The 27,684-nt window shown below is 38.0% G+C and overlaps 1 protein-coding gene across 4 annotated transcripts; it reads left to right on the top strand.

Moving 5' to 3' along the window:
• Positions 1-1,433: 1,433 nt before the first annotated feature.
• On the top strand, positions 1,434-24,056 carry PEX2 (peroxisomal biogenesis factor 2). Of its 4 annotated transcripts, XM_054285121.1 has the most exons (3): positions 1,434-1,579; positions 19,401-19,467; positions 19,941-24,056. In XM_054285121.1, the coding sequence occupies exon 3, from the start codon at positions 19,960-19,962 to the stop codon at positions 20,872-20,874; it is 915 nt and encodes a 304-aa protein (XP_054141096.1). In that variant the 5' UTR covers positions 1,434-1,579; positions 19,401-19,467; positions 19,941-19,959; the 3' UTR covers positions 20,875-24,056. The 4 variants fall into 4 exon arrangements, with proteins under 4 accessions (XP_054141096.1, XP_054141095.1, XP_054141097.1 ...); XM_054285120.1 differs by lacking the exon at positions 19,401-19,467; XM_054285122.1 differs by lacking the exons at positions 1,434-1,579; positions 19,401-19,467 and adding an exon at positions 2,038-2,092.
• Positions 24,057-27,684: the final 3,628 nt, after the last annotated feature.

The following is a 27,684-nucleotide window of genomic DNA, read 5'->3' on the forward strand; positions in this document are numbered from 1 at the left end:
TGTTGTTCTTTGTTCCTAATTCAAATATACAAGGATAAAATAATGATAATTAATTTCATGGTTCAATTAACTACTTCTGAGCAGAAGGAAATCATTACATGGTTTCTTTCTAAAAACAAAGCAAAAATTACCCTAAATATCTTGGTGTACATAGTATAGTATTTAAATATTTGGGGGTGATTGTTTTTTATTAGTGATAATAAGTGTTCTACCTCAATGTCTTTCCATTAAACAGAAGAGTCTTTCTAGCTCAAAAGATAGTTACCTCATTTTGCTTAAAATGCACTTTTCATACAAAAAGATCTAATCCCCTTTTTGTGAAATCATGTGTATTAGCCCTATTCACTTCAAGAAGGTATTCTAAAACAGGAATTACTCATTATTCACAAAGCTATGCATCTGTTTTGCCTAATTGCTTTAACATTCTGAACTACATGTAAATATTGAACAGAACTGTTTTTTCAGGATCCTGATATTCATAAATGCCTGCATTTTGTTTTGTGATACCTGAGGTAGCCCAGAGAGCTATTTAATTTGAGTTACAAAAAAATAGTAGAGAACCCAACAATATGTGCCTATGGAATGCCCCCTCAGCAGAGATAACCTCAGAAGTTATCTGAGGAACTATAACCCTTAATATCACCTGTGAATCTATGTTCATGAATACGTCAAAACTAAAGATAGTTATGGTTTGGAAATGAATAAATCACTATTTGAGTATCTTTTAACTTTTATTTAATAAACATTGACAATTCCCCCCAACCAGAACAGTAACAGCCAACTTCACAGTGCAGTTTGCCGCACCTAAGGTTCACAATTCAAAATCACCTAAATAATAATTTAACTGTATCACCTAAAACACTTTTGGGCCCGTGAGGCAAGACCTGACACCGATGCCAGATATTAAGCGAGCAGCCACGTACGGAACAGTGCAGCTGGAGAAACACCGCCTGCAGTGCCTTTGGGCTGCTGCCGCGCTCCTTCCCCACGCTGCTTGTTCCGCCCCTCACAGGCCTGTGACTCCTGCCCGCAGCCCTCCCGCCTCCCCATGGACTCCACCCCAGACTGCCCTCGACTCCAAGCAGCTCGGTGACCACGCCACCCCAGGCCAGGAGTCTCCTCACGCCCACACGAGCGGCCCCGTAGCAGGAGCCGCTCCAGGCACCAGCCCAGCCGCAAACGGCAGCACGGCCGCTCGGATGGCAAGGGGCCCGGAGCCGCCCCGCCCCGCCACTGCCATTGGCTGCTGCTCCTCACCCCGGGCCGCTGATTTGTTGCTTAGGCTGTCAGTCAAGCAGCTCGCAGCCCGCCCTGGCGTGGCCGCCGTGCGGGGAGCCCTTCCCGCGCGCCGTTCGGGTCTCCCGGAGCGCTTCCTGCGCAGCCGCGCTGGGCGCTGGCCGGCGCCCTGCGCTCCGTGCGTCCGCCGCTCCGGGCAGCTGCCGCTGGCACCCGGCTGCCGGGACGGCTCAGGGGAGAGCGCCCAAGGCGGCTCCGGCCGCGCAGAGCTTCGCCGGGAGGCTCGAGGCTGAGCCCGGCGCGCCCGCGGAGTGGCGCAGGGCCGGGCCCGGCAGCGGCGCAGGTCAGTCGGGACGCGGGGCGGGACGAGACGGAGCGGCTGCGGCGGGCGGGAGCCGCTGCCGGGGCCGTGGCCTTCGGCGGAGCCCATCCAGGCGTCTCCCGCGGCCTGGTAGGCCGGGGCAGTTGCTTTGGCTCAGGCCCCGGAGCTCATGCAGGGCTTGCTTGTAAAAACTTGTGTTTGGCCTCTGCGCTCCCCGGCCGCCCCCGTTCCGTGAGTCCCGCTGGCGTTCGGCCTCCTGGTGCCGCAGAGTGCGGAGGCGGGGAGCGAGCTTTCCAGCCAGGCCCAGGCGTGCCGTAAGGTGGGACCGAGCCTGGTGACGACCTGTGCGGAGAAGAAAGGGCATAATATCCTCTCAGAGGGGTATTATCATCTGAGTTGTGATATCAGCTGAGAGACTGAAACATTTATAATCTTCGAGGGTCATTCATCTGACTCCCTTCCATAGGTGGCAAGGAAATGCAAAAATGAGGGTGGCAACTTTCCACTTTCTGTTAATCCAGTTTTGTGCAGCCTGTAAGTAACAAATCGTTGGTTCATTACAAAATAAATGTGGGTTTATTCTGAATGGCCAATGTGTTTGACAAACAGACAAACTCTACTTATGACATAGTCCGTACTGGAAACCACAGCACTGTATTTGTTTTATGATCTTTCACCTGTCAGTGTGAGGGAGGTGTTCCCTAAGGTCAAAGATGTAGTATGACTAAAATGTGTACTAAATGAAGTGAAGTTTGTACTTAAATATGAGTCCAAAATACTTTGCCATTTGATTTCATTGGAAGTTAGTTCTTGTCAGACTTTTTTGGAGCTTTTTTGACATACACTTTAGCAACAGTTGATAAAGTTTTCTTTTTAGGACTAATGCTATTTTTATTCTTTCTGAAGATGTGCTTTATCAGCGTTTTCTTCTTCAGATTTTTTTCATCTTTCTTCTGCAGTTCCTCCTCAGCAGCAGCTTGTTCTTCAGTTCTTGGCTGTCCATCATGAGTAGTTTATCTAATGAAGTGATTAGTTGTAAAACAACTGAAAGTGTCATTGCTGGTACTTAGAGTAGTAAATAAGCTAATAAAGGGAGGAAAAATTAATGTTTTGGGGGTTTTTTTCAGTGTTTGTTTATACTGCGCAAAGTCATCAATATCTGTTACTTGCTATGGGGTTAAATTCACATCTATAAAATGTATAAATTGGCTCATTAAAAGAGAGTACAGAAATAGATGATCATGTCAGTATTGAAACATCTACTTTGGTTGCTAGTGCCTCTAGCATTAGGCGTTAGTAAGAATACTTTTTTGGAGTTAGTGCTGTGTTGATGGTTGGTCTTGATTTTCTAAAGGTCTCTTCCAGTCTTGATGATTCTAGGATTCTGTGATTTACTCTTTTAATTACCGTGATGATTGTAGTGTTCTCTGTATTGTAAAGTTTTTGACTGAGTCTGTGAATTAGAAAGTGGAATACGTTTAAAGCTGTTATCTGTGAAGGTTTTGCAAGGATCTTCTATGGCAACCACTTTCTTGCCTGCTAGTCTAGATTTTTTGGAGAGAGTCTAAAAGAGGTGGGGTGTTTGGGCCTTTTTATGTAGTGAGAGTTTGTGTGAATATCAATATTTTGAACACCTCAGTGTTATCTATACATATTTGCAGTTTTTAAGGTAGGAATTGAAGATGTTTATTATTGAGTACAGAGTATTGTGAAATTGCATTTTTCTGGGGCCAAGGCAATTGAAATAACTCTGCTTAGCATTTTCCCTCTATTTTTACATCCTTTTAACTCCTAGGCTTATCTTTGTGCAAACTTGTAGGTTTTTATTTGTCAAGAACATCCTTTTCAGCAAATGAAAAAATCAATTCCCATTAATGTTACATTAATTAAGTAAATAATTAAAATTAGATCTCTCTCTGCATGAATGTCAAAATATCTTTTACTTTTCTTAGAAATGTTGAAAACTGTAAAGTAATAGTAGTGAACTTGCGTGTATTTGAATCAGCTCATGCTTATGTATCTCATAGATAATCCTAGAACTATCAGTATAGTAGTACAGACATATAAAATACCATGTTCTGAATTTATTTTTTAAAAGATTTATTTCTTAGGCAATGGGCCTTTAGATGCATTATGGATCTACCCACTTGCTAAAGGGCTCCCAGGTAGCTGGAATGGCATACCTCAGTTCATGTTCGTAGATTTTTAGGGACTAGGCTAGACATGTCTGTTCTGTGCAAGGAGGTGTTTAGATTTGGGAGACAATGTTTTGTTTGTTTGACAGCTCTGTTTGTCTCCTGTTAGATTCTTTTATTATTCACCCATGTCGGTAGGTAAAGACTGTAGGTTTGATTTCCTTAAAGACCGTAGTGACTCACAGAAAGGTTTTGATGCTTAAGATGATCCAGGACATTTAGGAAGTAAATGTTCCTGTAGTGGACTAAATTAATTTAAACTAAAACTTTCAAACAAGTATTATTAGTACATAAAGACTTGATTGAACCGTTCGTAGAGTAGGAAAGGTAATTTTTATACTCTGATAGTTTTTGGCACTGTTACTAACCCAAGGACCTTAATTTGCTCTTTGACATCAAATGCTGTACTGTAAGTCAAGAAGGACATTTTACTTTCTCTGTTTATAGTCTTTGGAGGTGACAGTCTTGAAAATGGCTAAAAACTGCAATTTAGAGGATATTTGGGGAGGAAGGAAACAGGTTTATGGCTACACAGTATCAATACCAAGAATATGGCGTAAAATAAATGGCTCTTCAATATATAAATCATCAAAGTGCAGGGAATGATATCTGAATCCAGTATTAACATATAGCTGGATGTAGAAATGAAGCACATGGTCTTTCAGGGGAAAAAAAGCCGTAAAAGTTTAATTACATGTTCAAAATGTGAGATGGTGGGAATGTCTTTTTTTATTTTTTTAAACATATGAAAGTAGTTTCAAAGCCATGAGGTTCAGAGAGAAGGGAAGGGTGGACAAAGAAGGGAAGGGATGGACAGCTTCTTGAAGGAAAATTAGTAATAGATTAAACAGTAGACAAAATCTGTCAACAATTTGCGACTACAATTTAAGTGTCTTGTTGCCCATGTGTTTTATTTCTCGGTTGGTTATAATGGCCTACTCTTGCAAAACTTTCAAAAATTCCACAGCACTGTTGTTGCACTTGGAATTTCTGCATTTATTCAGTGAAAACAACAATTTAGAGGATGTAAAGAAACAAATAAATTGGGTTCAGCTAACACTAACTGATAAGCTTCAGACATAAATACAATTTCATTGAATTAGCTTGTAAGCATGGTATGCTGCAATAATAATAATTAAGATAATAATAAGAAATGTGAATAAACTTTTGAATTAAAAGATAGCACTGTATTTAATAAGAAATGTTCTGCATATACTACCAATAAATTCATTCTATATTAATGTCAGTCTAACTGAAGAATAAGATATGTTATATTACTTTTTTGATAGCTTACTTCTTAAACCTTTTAGGTATTTAATGATTTTTTTTTTTGGCAGAGAGGGCTTTTTTTAAGACTCTCTAGGTAATAACTTTTTCAATAAAAAAGCTCACGGTGTTTGTGCCAGTTTAGCAATATTTCCTTTAAGCTATATGGTCTCTGACAGAAACTAATGTAATCTATTTCTTATTCAGTCGTTTAGTGATATTACTGCTGGCTTTCTCTGAGAGCCTGGTTTAAGAATAAGTAAGATCATTGGCCTGGAATTTAGGAAAGCAGGCTCTGGCCTCTTCAAGGATCTACTTGGAAGATTCCTCCAGGTTCAGGCCCTGGAGGAATGCAGCAAAGCTGTTTGATCCACAAGGATCACCTCCCTGGAGCTGAGGAGCAGTCCATCCCAGCAGATATAAAGTCAGGCTAAAATGCCAGCAGCCATGCACTGATGAACAAGGAGCTCATCATGAAAGTCAGACATTAAAAGTAAATGTCCAGAAGCAGGAACACATAACCTGGGAGCAGTATAGAGACAGTGTCTGAGCATGCATGGATGTGAAAAGGAAAGTCAGACTCTACCTGGAGTTGAATCTGGTGATGGATGTCAAAGACCACAAGAATTGGCTCTGTAAAATGCACCAGTAGCAGGAGGAATACTAGGGAAAATGTGTTCTCATGGCTGAATGAACAGGGAAGGTAGAAAAGGCTGAGGTTATACAGGCTGCCTTTGCTACCATCCCTACTAGCAAAGACCTTCAGGAACTGTAGAACACAAGGGAGGGTCTGGAGCAGGGACAATGTGCACTTGGAAGAGGTTTAGGTCAGAGAATACCTGAATTAAGAGGACATCGATAACGCTCTAGGAATGAACCCGTGAGTGCTAAAGGAGCTGGCTGATATCATCGTGAGGACAGTCCCAATAATCATCAGACTGGGAGATTGAGGAACTGGGAGAAGTGCCTGTAGACTGGAGGAAAGTCAATGTGTCTTTCTGTTTTCAAAAGAGCAGGAAGAGGTCCTCAGGGAACTATAGCCTGGTCAGCTTTACCTTGATGGCCTAGAAGGATGGAAGGTGATACAGCAGCTAATCCTGGAAACACTTCTAAGACACATTAAAGAAAATGATCAGGAGTAGTCAGCATAGATTTACCAAGGGGAAGCCGTTCTTGACCAACCTGATAATTTTCTGCAATGAAATAACTGGCATGGTAAACAAGGGGAAGGAGGAGAGCAGATACTTGCATGAGTAAGTCTTTCAGCAGTGTCTCCTGTGACATGCTCTTGGAGAAGCTGCTGCACTATGGGCTGGGTGAGCAAATAGTCTGGTTCAGCATAAAATGTGCTGAACACATGGACCACAGGGAATGGCAATCAGTGGTGTGAAGTCTAGTTGGAAGCTGGTAACTGCTGTTGTACCCCAGGGGTCAATACTGTGTTCAGCCCTGTTTAACATCTCCATTAATGATCTGGTTGATGCAATGTGCAGTTAGAAGATGATAATTTTTTCAATTAAAATCAGTCTTTCAGTGAAATACCCTAATGTAAATTTCTCCCTAGCAAGGTCTTGTTCCCAAATGTTAGCTATTTAGGAAAAACATCTGAATTCATGCAATTTTTCAGAGCATCCAGAAGGTGAATTAAAATTTTCTATCTAAATTATAGTACATTGTTTATGAGTTGAAATGGAAATGGACTCAGGGTATTGCTGCTGGAGTTAATGAGGACAGCTGCTACAACTTGTTACCTCTCATGGACTGCTGAAGTTTTCTTCAGTGTGATGTTTTCAAGCAGGCTGCTTATGCTGTCTGTTTTTTTTTTTTTTTTTTTAGAGATAGGGTTGGGCTTTTTTCCTTTTGACAGCTATTTGCATACATACTTTTTCACTTAGACCGCTGAAGAGAGTCACACCCTTTCTGTTCGTCTCATTTTAACTAAAAGCGTGCTCTAAACATCACCTGCTATACAGCAATCCCTGTAAACTTAAAAGCAGCAAATAAAATTTAAAAAATTGAAAATAACCAATGTGTTGTGCTAAAAAGATGCAGGCTCATAGTCAAATTGTGCTGTAAATGTACATAAAAGGTAGCAGACTCTCTGTTCTGTAGCTTCTTCAAGAGCTAAATTGTTCCTGCAGCCATACACAACTGCAAGCATCATCAGTTCAAGTCTAAACTTTACAAAAATCTTCAGGAAAGATGCAGTCTTTGTAACATACCTCTCTCAGTGGTTTTGTTTTTTTTTGGTTTGGAGGTGGAATATAAGAACTTCAGAAGTTTGAGTTTATTTCAGGCTCTTTTGAAAAGGAAACTAAATTCAGATTTTTCAAAGTAAGGGGGAAATATAAGAGAAATAAAGAACTTTGGGGTGGAGGAAAAAGAGGACATACACGCTGTAGGAAGGAGGAGAAATTACAATGGTGCAACTCTTGATTCAAGATTGATTCTGACTGGGTCTGGGCACTTTCTCCTCCTCCTGCAAGGGAGGACTTGAGGAGGTTTTTTGCCTTTAGGAGGAAGTTGAATTGAATGCTGCTAACATTCATTGTGTTTGTATCAGTAGCTGCCTGGGAAGAATGTCCCTAAAAATCTTGTCTTTCACCCTCCTTATCTCCTCTCTTGGTTTTTGCTAATATTGTGAGTGGAGTTAGAAAAGAAAGGAGTTAATCAAAATTTAAATTCTAAGAAAACTTGAAAAAATACATTAAAATAATAGTATTCAAAAGTAATATTAATTCTGTAGTCAGAGAAGCAGAAAAAAAATGTCACAGGAGGGGTTTGGTAAGGAGGAAAAACTTTTCCTGTAAGGGAAATTAATATAATGTCATGACACTGTGAGGCATAACTAAATCATGAAGGGAAATACACATTGGAATTGCAGAGGGATTTCAGAAGCTGTAACAGCATACAACTCAGGCTGCCTAGCAAGGAAATTACTATCCCTCTTCTAAACTGTTACTTGTAATACCTGTATGCAACCATTCAGTTGTTTCTATAATGCTAATGAAGTTACAGGGTTGAAAAGTGTAGTGGAAGTGTATCAGTCTTCCCTTGTGTGCCTAAAGTTCCCATAATTAACGAGTAATAAAATCGTCAAGGACTGGGGACACTGAGGACATCAAATTTCCCAGCACCCCTCGTAGTCATTGTGTATGCCAGAGGTTACAAAGTACAATCACCCCAGAAAAGCTGAAGGTAGGGAGGAATTGCATAGTGTTACTTATTTGAACAGAATAGCTTCTCACTTGCAAGTCTGCATGAATCCTACAGTGGACTCGTACGAATAATTATTTGTCTTTTCACTTTTGAAAGACAGCTAAAAGTTTCATTATTTGTATTCGCAGTGTTGTGTTTTGCTTGCACACTCAGCACAGTGAGATTGAAGACAGAACAGTTCTTCAAGTCAGACAAAAGCCTTGAGTTTCTGTCTTGTTGTTGACTGGTGGTGAATGTAAGAGTATGATGCTGAGATTCAAAGGCAGCTGGTTTCACAATTACCTGGTTTTCCTGACTCTGTTGTTCTTTTTACTCATACTGCATGTATCTGACCTGAGTTTGTGGTGACCTGTTTGTGTACTAAATCTGCAGAAAAATAAGTTTAATTAGGTTTGGATTTTGCCAGTTAAACATGCAAAATTGATTAAATTGAAGTTCAAATGAGTACTACTGCTAATCTGTAAGATAATGACAGAATAGACAGTAGAAGGAAAATTTGAGACAGTCAAAAATTACATTACCTTAGATTTTTAAAGAACACAAGCCTGGAAAAACAGAAATTTGTGTCAAGTACTGCTCTTTATCCTTGCACCACTTGGGAGTTTTTGATGATAATTCGATCAAATTATTCATAAGTTATGCCATATAATACAAAACCAAAACTTAAGACATGGAGTGAACAGGTTTGTCTTTTTATTGATGCAGGACTTTATTGGTTCTAGCAAATCATGAATATATACAGTCTGTAACAACACTGTTTTTACTTGGAGTCCTCCTTTTGGTACAGATGTGGATAGGGGTTAATTATGATTTAGGCATTTAGGACAGCTTTTACCATTCTTATCTAATAAGTAGTTCTAATAAAAGGTTAAAGGACCTTGCATTCCTGCAGTGCAGTACTTGGATCAGCATTGTTACACTCGTGTATTGCTGAATATTCATAACTGTGCAGTTGGTATGCATATGTATGTGAAAAGGAAGAAAGTTGGAATAAAATCTGGGCAGTGACTGTGTTTCAGAAATGATAAGTGTAAAGTGTTTAATGCAAAATTGCAGGGTTCTGTCATCTGTGGTAAATTGTATCAGAGTATATAGAGCAGGTGTATCTGAATCTCTTGTATGTATCTCCTCAATCTTCATCCTGGCATCTCTGTACTTATCTGGTGATCCATTCGTATGAATCAGACAGGTTGGAGCAGAACAGAGACAGAGCTATGAAATGAGAATTAAAGTTAGATGACTTTTTGTTTGTTTTTTAGGTAGTTTGGAATGGAAGAAATGTAAGGAGGGGCATGGAAAAGATGCATAAAATTGGGGTTGACATTGTACTTGACAAATAAAGGGATGTGAGATACAGTGCCCTTAGAACAGCGAAATGCAGATGTTTCATATATCATGAGGTATAAGACCAACTTTTCAGAAAAGCAACAGTAACCAGCAGAGGAAGAGTTATGGCTATAACTGCCCTCAGTGTGCTCACAACTGTGTGTTCATGTTCTGTCATTGGACCTTTCTGCAGTGGAGCTGCATACCTCTGCCACCAGGTGACATTTCATTCTGCTCTACAGAAAAGATGGCACATTTACTAAGCCTTGTGTTCTTTTCACTGCTGCACAAGCATTGCAGTATTACTTGGCCATCCTTTTGCCAGAGCCTCATATCCTTATCACACCCAAAATGTCTTCAAGTACAAGAGTCTCTCGGTCATCTGTTGATCACATCAGCAGGTGAGACCTACATTATTAACTTAATTCTTAACTTTGCTTAGCTTTTAAGCCTCCTGATACTGGTTCAGTCACAGGTGTGCCCCTTCCTTACAAAGGGCTGTTTCTTCCCAGCTAACCATCACAGTTGCCATTCTGTTCAACTGCTTTAACCAAATCTCTCTTCACCATTTTAGTTCATCAACAGTAAAGGTAAAGCACTTCTCCAAATAATTGCCATTACCTAGTTCCAAAGAAAAAGGTCTGTTGTGTATGAGACACATATTTTGCTAAGCATCTAGATCAAGGGATTTTTAACCATGTTTTTTGGAAGTCTTCAAATTATAATGCAGCTTTGTTTTTTACACTTCCAGGTTTTTATCACTAATTGCTTTAAAAGGAACAACAGCTAGATTTCATTTAATGTAACAGAGGATGAGAATTTATAAGTGAAACTGACATGTCCCTTTAGAGATGAATTTGTAATTTGATGTACTAAGGAGCAGGATGACAAAAGAGGAAATAAGATGAGAGAGGAAGAGAAAAGGATATGGGATTAAGAGTAATAGTGATGGAACATTAGCTTGTTATGTGTTTATCTTCCTGTTTATTCCAGTAAATGAAGATTAGGGCTTATCAAAATAGTTGGTAGGGTGATGCTGTCTCTAGTTTCTATGCTACAGGGAATACAAATGTACTTGGAGGTTTTATCGCCTTGAATTTAGCGCTGCAAATTTTAAAAGGTTAGTATTTTAAATATTACTTATGAGGTAACTCTCAGATCTGGTTGTTAGGATCTAATAATCTGTCTTTTAAGAGTGCTTACTGATCACAAATTTATCTCAAGTCAGTAGAAGCTTGTAGCATTCAGAATATCTTAGGGAGTGGCCAGTAATTGTCTTGGTTTCTAGCATTCGTCAAGGGGATGTGTTGCACTGATGTGGGATTTTCAGTTTCCATCAAATGCTGTCAGAAATGACTGATTTACAGTTTCTAACAGTGCAGCACTTTCCTGCTGCTCTTCATTACTGTTGTATCAATTCTGGCTCTTCTGAGCTGGTTTTGATTTTGTAACTTGAAGCCCTAATATTTTGATTCTGGCAGGTAGTTTATGGAAGATAAATCAATGAACTATCGTTAATGTTTCCTTGCTGTCTCCAGGCATTCAGCAGTGGCTAATCTCTTGTATCTCATGTTGTGAAATCTCAGTTTACTGAGTTAAAATTGGAAAAGCAACCTGTGATTTGAATGTGTCTTTGCCTTGTGCTTGGTCTTTGAACCTTAAATGTAACTGTAGCATTTTTAACCTCCATAATAAAATTCTTAATTTTATCTATGGGAATTGTTTGTTACACAGTCATTCAGTGTTTTCCTTGAATTCGTCTATGTTGAGAAATAGTCCTCTCTCCCAGGAATATAAGAAATAAATAATAGTTTCTATGATTGCAGTGTGTTACCGACTTTTCAATTAGTGTTAGTACTTATTCCAAACAGTTAAAGAATCAATTTATGTTCTTTAGAAAATGATAGGTATTTGTCTGAAGTATATAGAAATCCAGACAGTAATATAAAATCAATCTATTTTTAAGGTTATTTGAGGTAATGATACAGTGATAAGTTAATTTTACAGTGATTAAGAGACAACACAGTTGGGGCTCCCAATTAGACTTTGATCTGAGGATATTTCTCTCTGCACTTGATAAGCAGGAAAGAGATGAGATTTAATGGTGAGACATGAGGCTTTGAGCAGTTGGGATCCATGTTCTATGTTATGAGAATTGGTGTAAAGGAAAATTTTAAAGTTAACTGAATATGTATCATTTGGTTTCTCATCTTTAGAATTTATTGATTTTAAATTGACATATAAAATATCCTCTGCTATTGAGAGTGCCCAAAAAGAACAGTTAAATGATAAATTCACAAAGAAAAATATAGAACACTCCACATTAAAAAAACTCTCAGCATTCTTGTGATGGGTGGAAAGTTAGTTTTCATTGCTATCTGTTGATACCCAACTTTATGAACATCAAAGGAGGGATAGTAAACCGAGGCTAAGGCTTGCTTCCTTGCTGTCACACACACCCAGTATGGCAGTGCACAATACCAAATGTATTGTAGCTCCTGAAGGAAAAAGGGACTGTGTGTTATTGTTATCTCCAGAGAGGATATGATTTCTGCACCCTGCTTCCCCATCCTTGGACCACTGATCTCAATGCTGGGACTTGGCAGAGTCTAGTCTGTTGAAAAGGATGAAAAATTGTTACCTTTATGTATATCCTGTAGTTTCTTTGTGTTGAGATACTTTATAATAATAAAATAAAATAGTAATAGTGAATTTTAAGAGGGACTTTATATCAGGAATTCTTCATGGCCTAGAAATTAAAAGAGTTGTCCAGGCAAAAGTAATACAATATGATTAGCGGTGAATATAAAAGAATAGCATAGGAATGTAAGAATAAAATTGATGACTGAGGAACAAAATAAGTTTCAATTTACAAAGCACAAGAAAAGAATCAATGAAAGGTTCCAAAACTCTGAGTAAGAGGAGGCACGAAGGGATAAGTCCATTACCTAGATCTGTTATTAAATAAGAAAGGAGACCAAGGAAAAGACTTGCAAAGACTGATTCTTCCCTTCATACTTTGTAAAAGAGATATATTGTGACCTGCTACTTTCATAAAATTAATCTTAGACAGGAAATAAAAGTGGAACCAAAGCACAGAAAGAATAGCCTAAGGAATCTTAATATAGATGTGCTCAAGTGGCAAATCCTAATAAAATTCATCCTAGAATGATTGAGGAATTAGGCACTGCTGATTTTATTTATTTATTTAATATCCCAGAGGGTGGAAATAGCCAGCAAAATGGGTTTGTGTGTATCTGGTTTTGTGCCTCTTTATTCTTCTGTTAAGAGAATTATTGAAACTGTCAGTTTTGATTCCAAATAAAGGTTCAGGAGTAAATAGTTTAGCAATTAATTTGTATCTAACAGTGTGTAGAAGAGAAATGGTAAAACACCCAGTATGGTTTGGTGCGACCTGTTTGTAAGAAACCTCAATATTTTTCTCTTCTAAATAACAATAGCAAGTTTAGTAAGAGGAAAACTTTAGGTACTGTGCAGCTTTATTCTAATAAAGTCTTTTTCCCTACATGAGCAAACTAGGGAAACGTAATATCAATATTGTCTCCATTAGATGTTGATGTTATCAGCATCAAGTTGAAAGATTGCCTTTACAGAGTAATTATCTATAGTACCGTGTCAAGATGAAAAGGCATTAGTGACTTGGATGACGGAAGAGAATACATACTTAGCAAAGTTACTGATGATACAAGCTGGAGAGAGATTGAAAGTTTAGGATTTTCTTTTTTCCTTTGTTTTAAACATAAGGTCTGAATTCAAAATACTCTTGATGAGTTTGGAAAGTGCAAAATCAACAAGATGAAAAACAATGCAGGCATTTAACATGAAAAGCTCAAAATATATGAATCCAAAACAGGAAATAATTATTCAGATAGAAAGAGAGAAAAAAGACATGAAGATATAGCAGATCTCAAGGTGAATTGCTGCTGAGAAATAAAGAAAGTTGTTGTTTTGTTGTGGATTTTATTTGAGTTTTTGGTTTGGATTGTTTTTTCTTGAGGATCATACCAGGCATGTTGTAGAAAGCACATTTTGTCTAGTTTGGCAAATCTTCTTTGGGTAATTGGTCCTCTCACGTGCCTTGCAGCTTTTTGCTCTTGAGAAGATGCAGCAAAATGGAAGTTCTTTTTCATTGTTCTTGATTTCTGCTATCGAGTGAAAACTGTCCTGATTTTTACTAAGCATGCTTTATAGTAAATATGAGAAAAAGAGACTTTGGGCCATAAAACACTGGAACAGACTACTTAGAAAAACTGTGGAATTAGCCTTCTTGGTAGACACATGTCAATATATTCTTGAGCCTGTGTTTGTGCTGTGTTAGGATTTGGCGGTCTCTTGTAGTCCGTTCCATCTCTCCATTAAGTTCAGTGTTAGACTACATGTTTTGTCTACACAGAAGAGATTGTGTAAAAGAATTAAATCACCAACTCAGTGAAGTTTGTGGATATGCTACTTATGCATCCTAAATGTAATTTTAAGTTCACAAATGAACTAGGTTGGAAAAGATTTTTGAGCATAAAGTCCAACCTATGGCCTAACACCACGTCATCAACTAAACAAGGGCACTGAGTACTACATCCAGCCTTTTTTTAAACACCTCTAGGGATGGTGACTCCATCTCCCTGGGCAGATAATTCTCAGTCTCTCTTTTGGTGAAGAATTTTTTCCTGATGTCTAACCTAAACTTCCCCTGGCACAGCTTAAGGCTGTGTCCTCTCATTCTGTCCGTGGTTGCCTGGGAGAGGAGACCGACCCCAGCCTGGCTACAGCCACCTTTCAGGAAGGTGTAGAGAGTGATAAGGTCTCCTGAGTCTCCTTTTCTCCAGGCTGAACGCCTCCACCTCTCTCAGCTGTTTCTCACAGGGTTTGGGTTCCAGGTCCCTCACCAGCTTCATTGCCCTCCTCTGGATGTGCTCAAGTGTCTCAACGTGCTTCCCAAACTGAGGGGCCCAGAACAGGGGAGGGATGACCTCCCTGCTCCTGCTGGCCGTGCTACAGGCTGGGATGCTCTTGGCCTTCTTGGCACCTGGGCACGCTGCTGGCTCATGTTCAGTCGACTGCCAGCCAGCACCTCCAGCCTGGGCACTGTCCAGCCACTCCATCCCCAGTCTGTAGCACTGCAGGGGATTGTTGTGGCCAAAGAGCAGGACTCAGCACTTGGACTTGTTAAACTTCATGTTGTTGGACTTGGCCCATCTATCCAACCTGTCCAGGTCGCTTTGCAGAGCTCTCCTACCCTCCAGCAGATCGACACATGGTCCCAGCTTGGTGGACTCAGTCCCCTCATCCAGATCATCAGTGATGATATTAAACAGGACTGGCCCCAGCACTTGTCCCTGGGGGACGCCACTAGTGACTCACTGCCAACCATTAGGAACAAATTTTGGGTTTTATTTTAATAAATACGTTGTTATTTTGCTTCTCAAAAAGTGAATTGACAGATCATACTTAAAATTATTTTAAGGCTTCTGCATGCATGTCTATTTGTCATCTAATGATTATGCTAGAAAAGCAGGGAATGTGATTGTAGTAGCTCTAAGATAGAAACCCCTTGATTACTCATCCACAGTAGAAAAGCCCTGTGGAAAAAAATGGCACCCAAGAGATTACTTGGATTTGTATATTTCTTCAGGCAAAGTTTACAGACCTGTAAATTTAAATGTAGAATTTTTGTGGGCAGAATGCATTGACAAATATGCCTGATGGTAATACATCTCCTACTGATAGTCCCAGAACAGGTCAATAATAATGCTTATATTGATAGCAGCAATGCAAGAGATGTTACTTGGTATTATAGCTAAAATCCATGTTATCCCCTTAATTATAATTACATTAATATTGACAGGCTGTTGACAATACTCACATTACTATTGATAGATTTCTGTCAATAACATGTTTCCAAATAAAATATATTCATTCATAATTTCTACATTGCTCAATACCAGCACTAATATATACCAGAAGAAATTTCTTTTTCCCTAGTGATATACAGTAATTTTTTTGTACTGTACAAGTAGGGTTGTTTATTTGTTTGGTTAAAAAAGACAAAACAAACAAAATACAGGCTATTTAAGAATGGAACATTTTAGGGTTTTTCAGTTTGGTTTTTTTTTCTGGAAGGCAATTCTTTTTTTTTCTATGCGATATCTTTAACTGTATAAAGGGAGAACCTTACAAGTACCAGTCTTTACTAATTAAAGAGTATTTCTGTAAAGGTTCATCAAACATTGAGTTTATTATGTGTGTGAATGTTGGTATGTGCCCCTTTGATTACTGGGTCTGTGATTTGGGGTTCTTATGTTTTAAAAGTAACTTAAAATAAGAGTTAAAACAGTAAGGATGACAAATAGAATTTAATAAAACCATGGAGGAAAACAAACATTTTCAATATTCTCTGTAGCTCAGCAAAATATAGAATGCAAAAATAACATTTAAAAAAGTACAAGATAAATGTCTTTGCACTTATAGGGTGTGGTTTTATCTGGTTTTAACCTACTATAGTTCCCACTTATTTCTACTGTGATACTACTGTGTGCAAAAGCAATATAAACTGAAAAAGAACAAATTTCTAAAAGGAGTTTGTATAGAAGTAATTTTTAAAGGGGAATTTGCTAGCATAGCAAGATTGAGATTAAAATGTAAGGCTCTTCTCTCAAGGAAACAGTTGCTCTTATTCAAATCATTAGGACATTTGAAGACAATTTCATAGGACAATGCAGATTTCAAACTGTCCCCTTTAATATTTGCCTATGGAAAATAAATATCTTCCCTTGAAGTGCAATAAAACCTTAGATCAATTCAGAAGAAAGTAGAGTGGATAGCAGAACACTGAGCACACAGAAATGTGCTTACATGTTAAAATCAGAAGTATACGGATATAATCGTTAGGTAACTTTCAGGGTCCAGTTAACAACCATGCCCTATGGCAAGCTTTAAATGTTCTTAGCAGGAAAGAACTCAGAATAATGCCCAGATTTATTGCTTGAATTGAGAACACTTAATTTTTCATCAAAAAGAAATTTTTTTTTTTTTTATATAGCTATGTTACAAGCATAATTTAAAAGATAGCATCCTTATTGTTGTTTGGTATTCTTCCTTTTCCATATAGTGTGCCTAAACTTGACTAAAAGTTCAGTCAATTTGGTAGCTGGTAATTCAGGAAGAGGCATTAAACATGACACCATTAGACAGTATATATGGTGTTGATTCTTATTTTTTTAAAAAGAAGACTTGTTGGATTTGGCAAAATTTCAAAAGTTACCGAACAGTAGTTGTGCTTTTTGGGCATGTTGTCTCAAAAGTGGTTCCCATTTTCTGTATACAGAATTTCAGTGCACTCTGACAGATTAAATGAAATTATTTCCTTCAAATACAGTTCTGTGTGGGATGATGGACATGAAAAAAAAAATCAATTAGATTCTGCATTAAGGCAATGGGAAGGTCAAACTCCAAATCCCAGAGAAGACTTTAGTCTGCTCTCCTGTGAAAATTGGGAATAAATTAATTGCTAAAACAGGTAGGTTCAGGCATCTGGCCAAGTTTCAAGAATTTCTGGGGAGAAATTTCTGGAGATTTCAGCCTTGGTGGACAAAATGTTCCAGCTTCCTTGTTTCCAATTGGAATTTCTCATGTAGTGACTTAAAAGAGAGTTGCCTCTCTTTATTTCATTGCATCTCACAGAAAACTTTGGCTTAATATTCTCTGCAACCCTTAGGAAGTAGAAGATTATTCATAGACCATTTCTTAGCTGCCTTATCCTTCAAGTTGAACAATCTGAGTTCCTTCAAGCTCTTCTCATATATCAGGACATGGGGTTCCCTGATGGTATTAGTTACAGGACTCTTCTCAGTTTGTTGACATTTCTTTTGTACTATTCATAGAAAAGAAGCTAAACTGGACTTAGTGTCCCAGGTGTAGACTCACCAATGCCAAGTGGAGGGTAACAGGCACATTTTTCAGTCTGCTGGCTATACAGATTCTAGTGTGCTGCAAGAATCCACTGATGGCTTGTGTTCAGTGTGCTACCTGTCCCCACATCCTCTTTTTCAAAGCAAGTGTGCAGTCATACAGGCTCCCAGCCTATGTGTGTTTCATGATCCTGTGGATTTGACACATTTTCCTTTGTCTTCAGAAAATTTATGATGACCCATTCTTCACTTGCTCAGGTTTCTTTAGATAATATACCTATAATGAGAGGGAAAAAAATCTGTAAATATTTAGTCTACCTTATTTATGAGAAACCTACAATAGAAATTGCTCGTAGCATCTGTAGTAATGAAAAACAATTGGCAAAGATGGTTGAAATGATGTTGGAAAATAATCTTAGTAGATGGATCAAGGAAGTTGTTTGATCAGGTGTCCCTTTTGAGTAACTAGCATTTTTGAAGGAGGTTTTGAGTGTTGGATGTTATGTAGAACATTGAAGCAAGTAGAACAAAGTGAAATGAGTAGAAGAGAAAGTGAAGAAGACATTAGACTTTTAGGGTTTATGAGTGAATTACCAGTGGCAGGTTCCAGAGCAGTTGGTTATCAAAGGCTCCGATTCTTAAAATGATAGTGGAATGAAAAGATGAAGGATAGGAGGATGAATGCTCATTGGGGCTGGAGTTTTTGAAGTGATGCAGTAAAATCCAGTTTGAATTGACCCTTTGATCATAAATTAGAGGAGGGAAGTTATTTGAATCATACTGGAAAATGTTTCCTGTGCTTTGGTTTCTGCTACAGGAAGGACTAAGTGTGAGGGAGACAGGTTTGGTTATATAGGCTTTGTATCCTGGTTTTTCCAGCTGGTGTGGAAATGAACCCTATGGCTGTGGCCTTATCCCACCTTCAGCCATGTTTTGCCTGCTAATAAAGGAAGGAGTAGTTTAAAAAAGCTAAGTGGAGCTGTTGTGTGCTCTACCCATGTAGCAGTCCTAGTTAATTAGAAATTACTGTTATGCACCCTACACTAAAGACAAAGTCATATTTCCTTGTAGTGATAACTAATTATGAATATGGATAACAGTAGGAAAGCTACAGATGATGTTTTATATTGTGTTTTAAAACTTCTGGCGTGTTCTTTTTCAGCAAACATGGTTGTCTGTTTGAAGGATTTTTTTTTTTAGGATTCTTGACATCAGTAGCAACCACTGCTACCAAGAGCCTCTACAGCTTCTTTTACTCACAGTAATCTTGTGTGGTTATTTTTCTCTTATAAATAAGAATTTGAGGCACTAGCTCCTATACTTTCTCTAGAAGGCTGTGGATTCCTTGCAGGTCTGTTATGCAAAGAATTGGTTTAGAAAGTTAAATATGTCACATACTCTCTGAAAATACTTCTGAATCACTTTGGGGTTTAATCTGTTGACAAAAGGAAGCAAAAATTGATTACTCCACAATTTTACATTGAGATGTTGCCTCTATTTTTCTTTGGCAATTTACTGCATTTATTTCTCAGCCAGGCTTTCAGATGCAACAACATTTAAAAGAAACCATTTTAAAAAATATTTTTATTTTTTTCTATGATGCTTGAGCAAGAGGAGTATCCATTTGTTGATGTTGCTATTATACATTAATCATCTTGCCTGGAAATGTTATACGACAAGTAGCACAATCCCACACCTGTCAAAAACACTCGAGAAAATATATGCAGACTTCAGTGAAGTACTGTAGAATAATTTATGTCTGGATGCTGAATATTTCTTAGATCTCATATGATTTTTCTCTAAACAACTCACTGCCTTTATTGAGAAAATTTTATTCATTCCCACCTTAATTTCATTCATATCTTTATGTAATTCCTAAATTTGTCTGTATTTCTACAGTTTTGCTTTCAGCTGTAGCAATTGAAGTGTTCATATGGCAACACTTGGTCTGCCTCACTGTTCTTTTCCAGATTTTTTGGTTAGTATTTCATTTTCCCTATTTCTCCATAAAGCACCATATAGTGTTGCAGTTCTTCTTTCTGATCTCTTTTAATATTCGATTAAATATTACAATTATGCCCTGCAATATTTTAATGTATATATAAATTTATTAATATGTATGTATATGTATATAAATCTGTGGATTTTTCTGAATGTCTAGATTATGTTGAACGCTTGTTTATAACCAAATGTTAACATTTTGTGAGAAATGGTCAAGCATAATTTCTTCTAAAAATAAGACTTTAAAATAATTTAAATGTGTAGTGATTTTATATTAATGTAAAGCTTCCTGAAATGAATTGTGGCATATTAATAACATATTTATAGATCATTCTGTGAATTTTTTTGTTTCTTATCTACTGCTGATATATTACAAATTTGTTATTTTTAATAAAAATAAAAATAGGAAATACTCTGCTATACTAAAATCTATTTATGTTTTATTTCTAGAAAGTTTATTTGTGAAGAAATGGCCTCCAGCCTTGGAAATGAAAAGAGTGTGAATCCTGTGCTCAGAATAAGTCAGCTTGATGCTCTTGAACTAAACAAAGCCCTGGAACAACTAGTGTGGTCCCAGTTTACCAGCTGTTTTCATGGATTTAAACCAGGGGTGTTGGCTCATTTTGAACCAGAAGTAAAAGCATTTTTATGTCTTATATTATGGAAATTCACTATCTATTCCAAGAATGCAACTGTGGGACAGGCCATTCTCAATATTCAATACAAGAATAACTTATCTCAGTCAGAGAAATACCAACCTCTGAGCAAACACCAGAAGTTATGGTATCTTATTTTCACTGTTGGTGGAAGATGGTTGGAAGAAAGATGTTATGATTTATTTAGCAATCATCAACAGCAATCCTTCTGCAAAATTAAAAGCTATATAGGTTTTGGATCTGGACTTCTTAAGCTTTGTGGGTTTGTAAATTTTCTGATTTTTCTTCGGAAAGGAACATTCGCAACACTTACAGAACGCATTCTAGGAATTAGGTCGGTTTTTTGCAAGCCACAAAATGTTCGTCAGATAGGATTTGAATACATGAACAGGGAACTCTTATGGCATGGCTTTGCTGAGTTTTTGATATATCTGCTACCACTCATTAATGTACAGAAACTGAAACTTAAAATTTCCTCTTGGTGCTTGCCTATTGCAGGTCTTTCCAATAGTGAAAACTCATTAGCAGTTCACTGCAGGGAATGTTCACTTTGTGGGGAATGGCCTACCATGCCACATACCATAGGCTGCCCACATGTTTTCTGTTACTACTGTATTAAAAGCAACTTTTTATTTGATATGTATTTTACATGTCCTAAATGTGGCTCAGAGGTACAAAGTCTTCAGCCATTGGAGTATAAAATTGAAATGACAGAATTGCATGGCTGATATGAGGTTGATTTCATTTTCATGATATATATTGAAGAGATTAATGGAAGAATTCAGAAATTATTGAAGGCAGACTTCTGAAAGAGGCTTTTGGGGACTCTGTAATTTATGTAACATGTATTTTTACTGGTCTTAGGTTTTTACTGAGTAACAGCGCCAAAATGCCCTACCCCACTTGGCAGATGAGGGGAAGGTGGTTGGATTTACTCTGGATGGTGTGTGGGAGAAACAACAGCAACGTTCTCAGGAGGTTCAAGAAGACCTTTTACTTGCAAACTTTAGACCATTCCAATTGAATAAGGCACTTTGCAAACTTTGACTTGGCAATCTTTAACTTACCCAGACACAGTGCCGTTACCAATTTACGTAGTAGATGGATTAAGTGGGAAAGTTGTTCTTTTCATGCCTAAAGAATAATTTTAAATTTGAATTCCCAATATGATGTTACACTAAAAAAACACAAAGGTATAAAGAAGGAAAACAGTGCACCTTCTAGACCTTTGTGAGATGGCAACTAATTTTCTCAGGCAGACATGTCTCAGAGCTTCAATTACATATATGTTGCCTTCCCTCCAAACCTGAGGGGTGAAACCCATCATCCTTTGGAATGTGGCAGATGTTCAGGGTAATCCACATTCTTCTGAGTTAGAAACACTGAAGAAAACTGTTCACTCACAAGATGCTGTCTGTAGGAATTGCCACTCGTGTTTTTTTGGGGTGGTCTAGGTGGGTGCCAAATCTTTAAGTTCACTTCCACACAGAAAAAGATCAAACACAGTTGTGTGCATGTTAACATATTAAAACAGGTAATTTCCTGCTTTTTGCATTCACTATTTGCTTTCTTAGCCTTTGCAGTGCTTTAATTGTTCTTACACTTCATCCATTTACTCTTCAACCTGGTTTTGTAGGATTATTTTCTTTTTAATTGCAATCCTTTTTTAACAGGAAGTGTTACTCAGAAGAGTCTCATTAACACAGTAATACATTACGTCCTCTTTTTGAATCTTAATTTGTGAAAAACATATGCAGTTAAATTAAATAAGTAGTTTTATGGTGGCTCTGTTCTCGATTGGCAATCATCAATAGTCAGTCCCAAAAATAGCAGGGTAACAGCTGATTGAGTAACTTTGATCTACTTCTATGAAATGGCTTATTACATTCTTCATTCTACATTCTGATTAGAACAACCCACTAGTCTATTTGTTTGAAGATCTTAAATTCTAGGTTTTGATCTTTACAGTGACACACAGTGCTTTCATCTGATGTAATTAGGTGTAGTTAGCGGGTGGGCAGCTAAAAACTTCATTAATTCTGCTACTGTTCTGTGAGTCAACAGAGACTTCAGAGCAAGTGCTTCCAGATCCTGTGCTGCAATATTATTTGCTGTCAAATGTGTGTATTACTAGCCTGCCATATTTCTGTTATTTGCTGTTGCAATTAGTACCAGCAGGTGCAAACCTGTTTTTGTTAGAGTATGAAAACTGGCAAGTCATTTGGAGACCATCCTGAAGTTACTTCTTGATCCTGAAGGAATTTTGTATGAATTGTCCTTCCACATCACTTAATAGCTTTTCCCAAAGAAATGTTTTAGCAACACTGACTTAAAGGTGATCTAATGTCTCCAGAAACATCATCAGCATTTTGATACTTCAGTCTTTATCTGTGTTTATTAATAAAGAATTGTATGCATCCAAAATCCAGTGTTCCTAGCTTACAATCACAGCAGACCTTTGTTTGCTGTGGAGTCTTCATTTATTCTGAAGTTTCAGAGCAATATTTTATCAAAAGAATATGGATTCTCTGTTTTGGCCTCTGCTAGGAGTCATGCCCTTCTTATGTTGGAGTTTGCTTCTTTCCTATATAGAAATGTTTCATTTTCCTGAATATTAAAGAATGTTATCTTCCTTTTTCATTCCACCTCCCTCTGTCCTGCTGTTTGATGTGCATAAGCTGTATGAATTTCCTGGGGTTTGTTTTGTCTTTTGCAGCTTCATGCGGGTAAAGTTTGTGCTCTGTTTTTCATCCCTGTTACACTATCAATAAAAAAGCAGTTTAGTACCTCTACTGTACAGCTGGTTTCTGCTGGCTCTGCTATATCACACTCTACTGTAGTTTTGTTTTTTTTTTTTTTCTGGAATTAAACTTCTAATGCTTAACTTATGCTGCCTTATTATAGCAAAGCATTGGCCTGCTTCTGTAGCACCTCCTCATCACTGTGTTGGGTTTGTAGCCCATAGTATTTACAAAGTTTGTAAAGTCTGTGTCTTGTGGCATAAACTGTTTTTGTTACCCTAAGAACCTAGATCTTTAGGTGGGGGTTTAGTTATTTTATTTTCCATGCAAGTAAGCAGATACAAAGCATCTCACAAAAGTAGGTGGTTTTGGAAAAGAATGGTTGTTTGTGTCAGATACAGATTTTTTTTTTTAATCTCCCATATGGTAAAACCTTTGCTCAGTTGTAGTCACTAATGAGACCAGGATTCCAACTTGAATACTGAAAAAGTTTCTACCAGCTTACCTTTTTAGTACTTCAATATTCAGCATTTTCCTGAAGCACTTTAAAATTAAAAATACGCTTCTAAAAATATTTTAATTTTGTTTTGTTGTGTCTAGTGATCTCTAAGTTGCAGAAGAGTCTTAGTTAAAGATATTACAGGAAAAAAATCAGATTCTTTGTAGAGTAGTCAAAGAATAATTAGTTTTACATATTAATTACCTTGATAATTTGTCCTCATAAACATTATATTTTTCAGGTTGAAACTCTAACAAAGGACTGCTATATCTGGTCTGACTTTCTGCAGTAGAGGGAATAAATTTTGTTTTGGAATGTTAATCTTGAAACAAAGGGGGATTAGTATTCAGCTACCATTAGAATGTACTTGTGAGTAGTCATATGTGCATCAGTGAAAAGGGTAAATGCTCACAATTTAAGGAAGCTAAAGGACCAGAACTTCTGTTCAGTCTTGGATAGGAGTTACAGCTTTGTATTACCAGTTTTCTTTGTGCTCTGTTGACTTTGTGTGCTACATGAACATTTTCATTATCAAAAATCCAAATATGAAGGCATAAATGAAACATACTAATTACATTAATAAACATACTAAGAAACTTTTCATTTCTTCATTTGAATGAGAATTACCAGTTGCCGCAAGGTGTGATGGGGAGGCATTCAGATGAAAGGAGTCAGACAGAGGATGCTGGTTTTTACTTCCACACACCACCATTCTATCTACTCTATGTTTTAAATGAGGTTTTATGTAAGTAATTTTATAGAAGACTTAAAAGTGGGAGTTTCTGTGAAAGAAATGAGAGGGATAGTATTTGATTCCTTCCTTACCTGGAAATACTTCTTTTTTGTAAGTATAAGATATGATGGACAAGGATGATCTCAGCATTGTCTCAGTAAAGAGACAATGTGAAGAAAGGTGAAAGATATGTATTTGCTAAATACAATCTATTATAATGTCCTTATTTGAGAATACTAATGGAATTGTTATCTGGAATGTGTCATTCTTATGAAAACCAAGTTGACAAATAAATGATATTTTTTAACAGGAGGTTCTGAGGTTTGCCTTTTTCTTAAGAGTTTTTCTGGAAGGGTGGTTATTTCTTATTCAGTGGGTGACTTCATACTTTGTCGTTCATGAGACTAAAATGCAAAGTGAGAAACTAGTTTAAAAATTTCTTCAGTTTTAGGTTTAGACAAATTGTCTTTTCACATTTCTTCTTTTGAGCAGATTAGTCATAGCTGTTGCACTTTGCTGTGTGTTTGCTAGGAAGCTGTGTTGGCTTGTGCTGAGAACAGAGTATTGTGGCATGGCTGGATTCAGGATAGGGTCGTGCTTATTGCCAGCACAGATAATTAACTGATGGTCATTTGCTTTTAATACAGTATGGTAGCCTGAGCTGCTGCACATCACAATGTATACAACCAAAACAGCAGAAACAGTTTCAAAGTGGTGCTTCAACCCCTTACCTGTTCCCTGGAGGAACTCTTAGTAGAATTGGTTGAATAGATTACAGCTGCCTGCCTTCAACCTCCCAAGAGCATTTTACATGCTGACAACATTAAAACATCCACCTAAATTGTTACAACAGTCTTAAGTTTCTGCCATTCCAGGGGAGTCCACTTCCAAAGTGAGGAGCTGGCAAAGTGGCCAAATACCATTCAAGGAAATGACATTTGTGGGCAGAATCTCTCTCAGGCTGGCACCAGATGAATCACAGACATGCACTGGCGTGTTTGCACAGCATCTGCTACAGCCAACCAGTCATCTTTTCTGTTCTCTAGAGCATACCTGGGGTTTAGAATTCTCAAACTGTCTGTTGATCTGCATACAAAAATGCAGATCTGTTTCAGATAAGAGGTGTTGGCAGACTTGTACAGCAGCAGGTGCAGGTAGTTCCTTGTCTTGCAGGCAGTTTTTAATAAGTACAAAATCCTCGGCTGCATACCTCTGATCTTGGGGCTCCTAAGAGAACAAACTGGTGCAAAGTATGATAAAGTTGGCCAGTGTGCTACCATTGATCGCATATCTGTGTACTTTGAGGGACATATTTCAAGGATATTTCGAGGGGAGAAAAAGATTATCAGTCTTGTAAATGCTCTGCATTAGGCTATTTTGGAAGGGCTGTGATGGAAAACTAAGCTCAGGACGAAAAGCTGACTCTTCTCTCTTCTGCCATTTTATGTATTCATTGCAGTCTTTTTTCTAACTTCTTGACTGCAGAACTGGCAACTTTCACTAATGTGACCAAAGCACCCCATCATGTTCCCTAGCGTTTAGTCACTTGCCAATAGCTGGTGTGCCATCTTGTTTAAAGCCCTTACCTAAATAGTCCTTTGGGACACACTGTGCCAAGGAAATAACCCTAGATAGCATCTCCAGATTGTGCAACTGCCAGGGATACCTCTGATGCAATAACCGTGTCAAGGATAATCCTTGGAGATACATTGCCTTAATGGAAAAAAGTCACATCTTAAGGTTCAGTAGGAGTCTTCAGGTACCCGATTCTCTAACAAGATTGCTTGCCTACTCTCTCTAGTTAGTTCTCCTTTGTGGCCTGAAGACAGGGTCAGAAAGGATCAGGGGTTTTTGCCAAGAGCCAGGGCACTCCCTGGGAAGAGGGCCCTAGGAGAGTGCCTGTTGCAGCAGGCAAAGACAGTAAATTGCATCTGTGGCAGTACTGACTCTTACATGGGAATATGTATTAGCTCTGAGGACTTGCAAAGAGTTTTGAAACTTGTCCTGTTTTGTTAACCTGTTATAACTGGTTATAACATAACTGTATAATTCATTCAGAGTAACCATATAACTGCCTGTTATATGGTTACTCTGAATGAATTCTCTCCTGTTGTACCCAGTTTTGATACAAAGTCTTTTAGTCATGTTTGTGCATGGTGCTTTAAGGGACAACAGGCTTGGTATTCTGGATGTTGATATCCTGTTTGTCACTGGTGATCTTCATCTTAATTTCAAATGCATTAAACCACAACAGAAACTATGAACATACTGTGTGAGAGACAATTATATGGGTAGGGGTGCATGGCTTAAGGCAAGGCTTAGGAAGCAGTGTGCATAATACAGACCCAGGGGTAGTTAAGCTTTTCTTAAATGCTTTTGTGTCTGTTTGCACTGAAATAGGTAAGTTTCTTATGAGTGACTGCCATAACCACTAAACAGTCTCTCTGTAATTAAGAAAAGCTTCCATGATGTATGTGGAATATTTGTTGATAGCTTCTAACTCCAGCCTCTTTTGATGCATGCTGCTACCAAAGATTGTGGATTCCATGGATTGTTCCACTTAATAGTCACATAGTTCAAAATAACGACCATTGCTTCAGGATACTTTTCATAAAGCCTCTAACATCTCCTTGACTGCTACACTACTAATGTTGACAGCCTATCCCTGATTTCTCTGTATTAAAAAGGATAAGAATAGGGCAAAATTGGAGGCAGCTGCTGGACACAAGAATCAGAGCTCTGTCAAGATAGACAACATGAGGATTTCAGAGGGTATGCAAAAACTGTGCATTCACTGCTGTTCATTCCATGTACTGAGGACAAAATGATCCCATGTGACGTGTGGTAATTCTTCTCGAAAAGCAATGCTTGAATGGCCAGAGCATGCTGCAGATGCAAGCATGAGATGGGCAATTAGCCAAGTGGCACAGCTCCTATTACATATGTTGTGGGAAACAGGGTAACAGTTCAGTTGTGTTTGGCTGGCTGTCTCCAGGGTTAAGCAAACTGGCCATTGCAGAAGGTATAGATGGACCTGCAGCATGCTGTCTCTTGCATCCTTTCACAATCCCTGTGACTGATAACAGCAACAGCAGTCACCCTGCAACAATTTCAAAGGTGGTAGAGTGGCAAGGCACAAAAAAGTGCAGGTTGCTCATTGCATCATTGCTTATGCCACAAAAACCCAACTTCAGAAAAATATAAACTGATCCAAGAAAAACTGGTGCATTATCCATACTTGCAGGACCAATATAGATATCAGGACATGGAGATTAGAAGTAGGAAGAAAATGGCATTTGAAAGTTTTTCACATACACAGTAAAACAGCTTTTGCTGCAGAAATGGAAAATGCATTAGTCATTAAGAATAGATACTGCACATTTCCAGTCACCTACAGCTATTCCTGGAAATACACAACAGGATCACAAAAAAAATAAAATTCAAGCTGTGAATTACTTTGCTGAAATATGTCAAGATTCTATAGGAAATTTAAAGATTGTAACAATCAAACTCAACTCTTGCTGAATGTAAGAATAAAACAGTTTGGTAATTCTTAAAATTTGCT

Source organism: Melozone crissalis, unplaced genomic scaffold, assembly GCF_028551555.1.
Source record: "Melozone crissalis strain CALT ecotype California unplaced genomic scaffold, PUWL_Pcris_2 ptg000042l_1, whole genome shotgun sequence".
NCBI classification, from domain to species: domain Eukaryota; kingdom Metazoa; phylum Chordata; class Aves; order Passeriformes; family Passerellidae; genus Melozone; species Melozone crissalis.

Bases quoted from the DNA above. Each gene is read 5' to 3' on its own strand.
- PEX2 (XM_054285121.1), top strand. From the start codon at position 19,960: ATGGCCTCCAGCCTTGGAAATGAAAAGAGTGTGAATCCTGTGCTCAGA.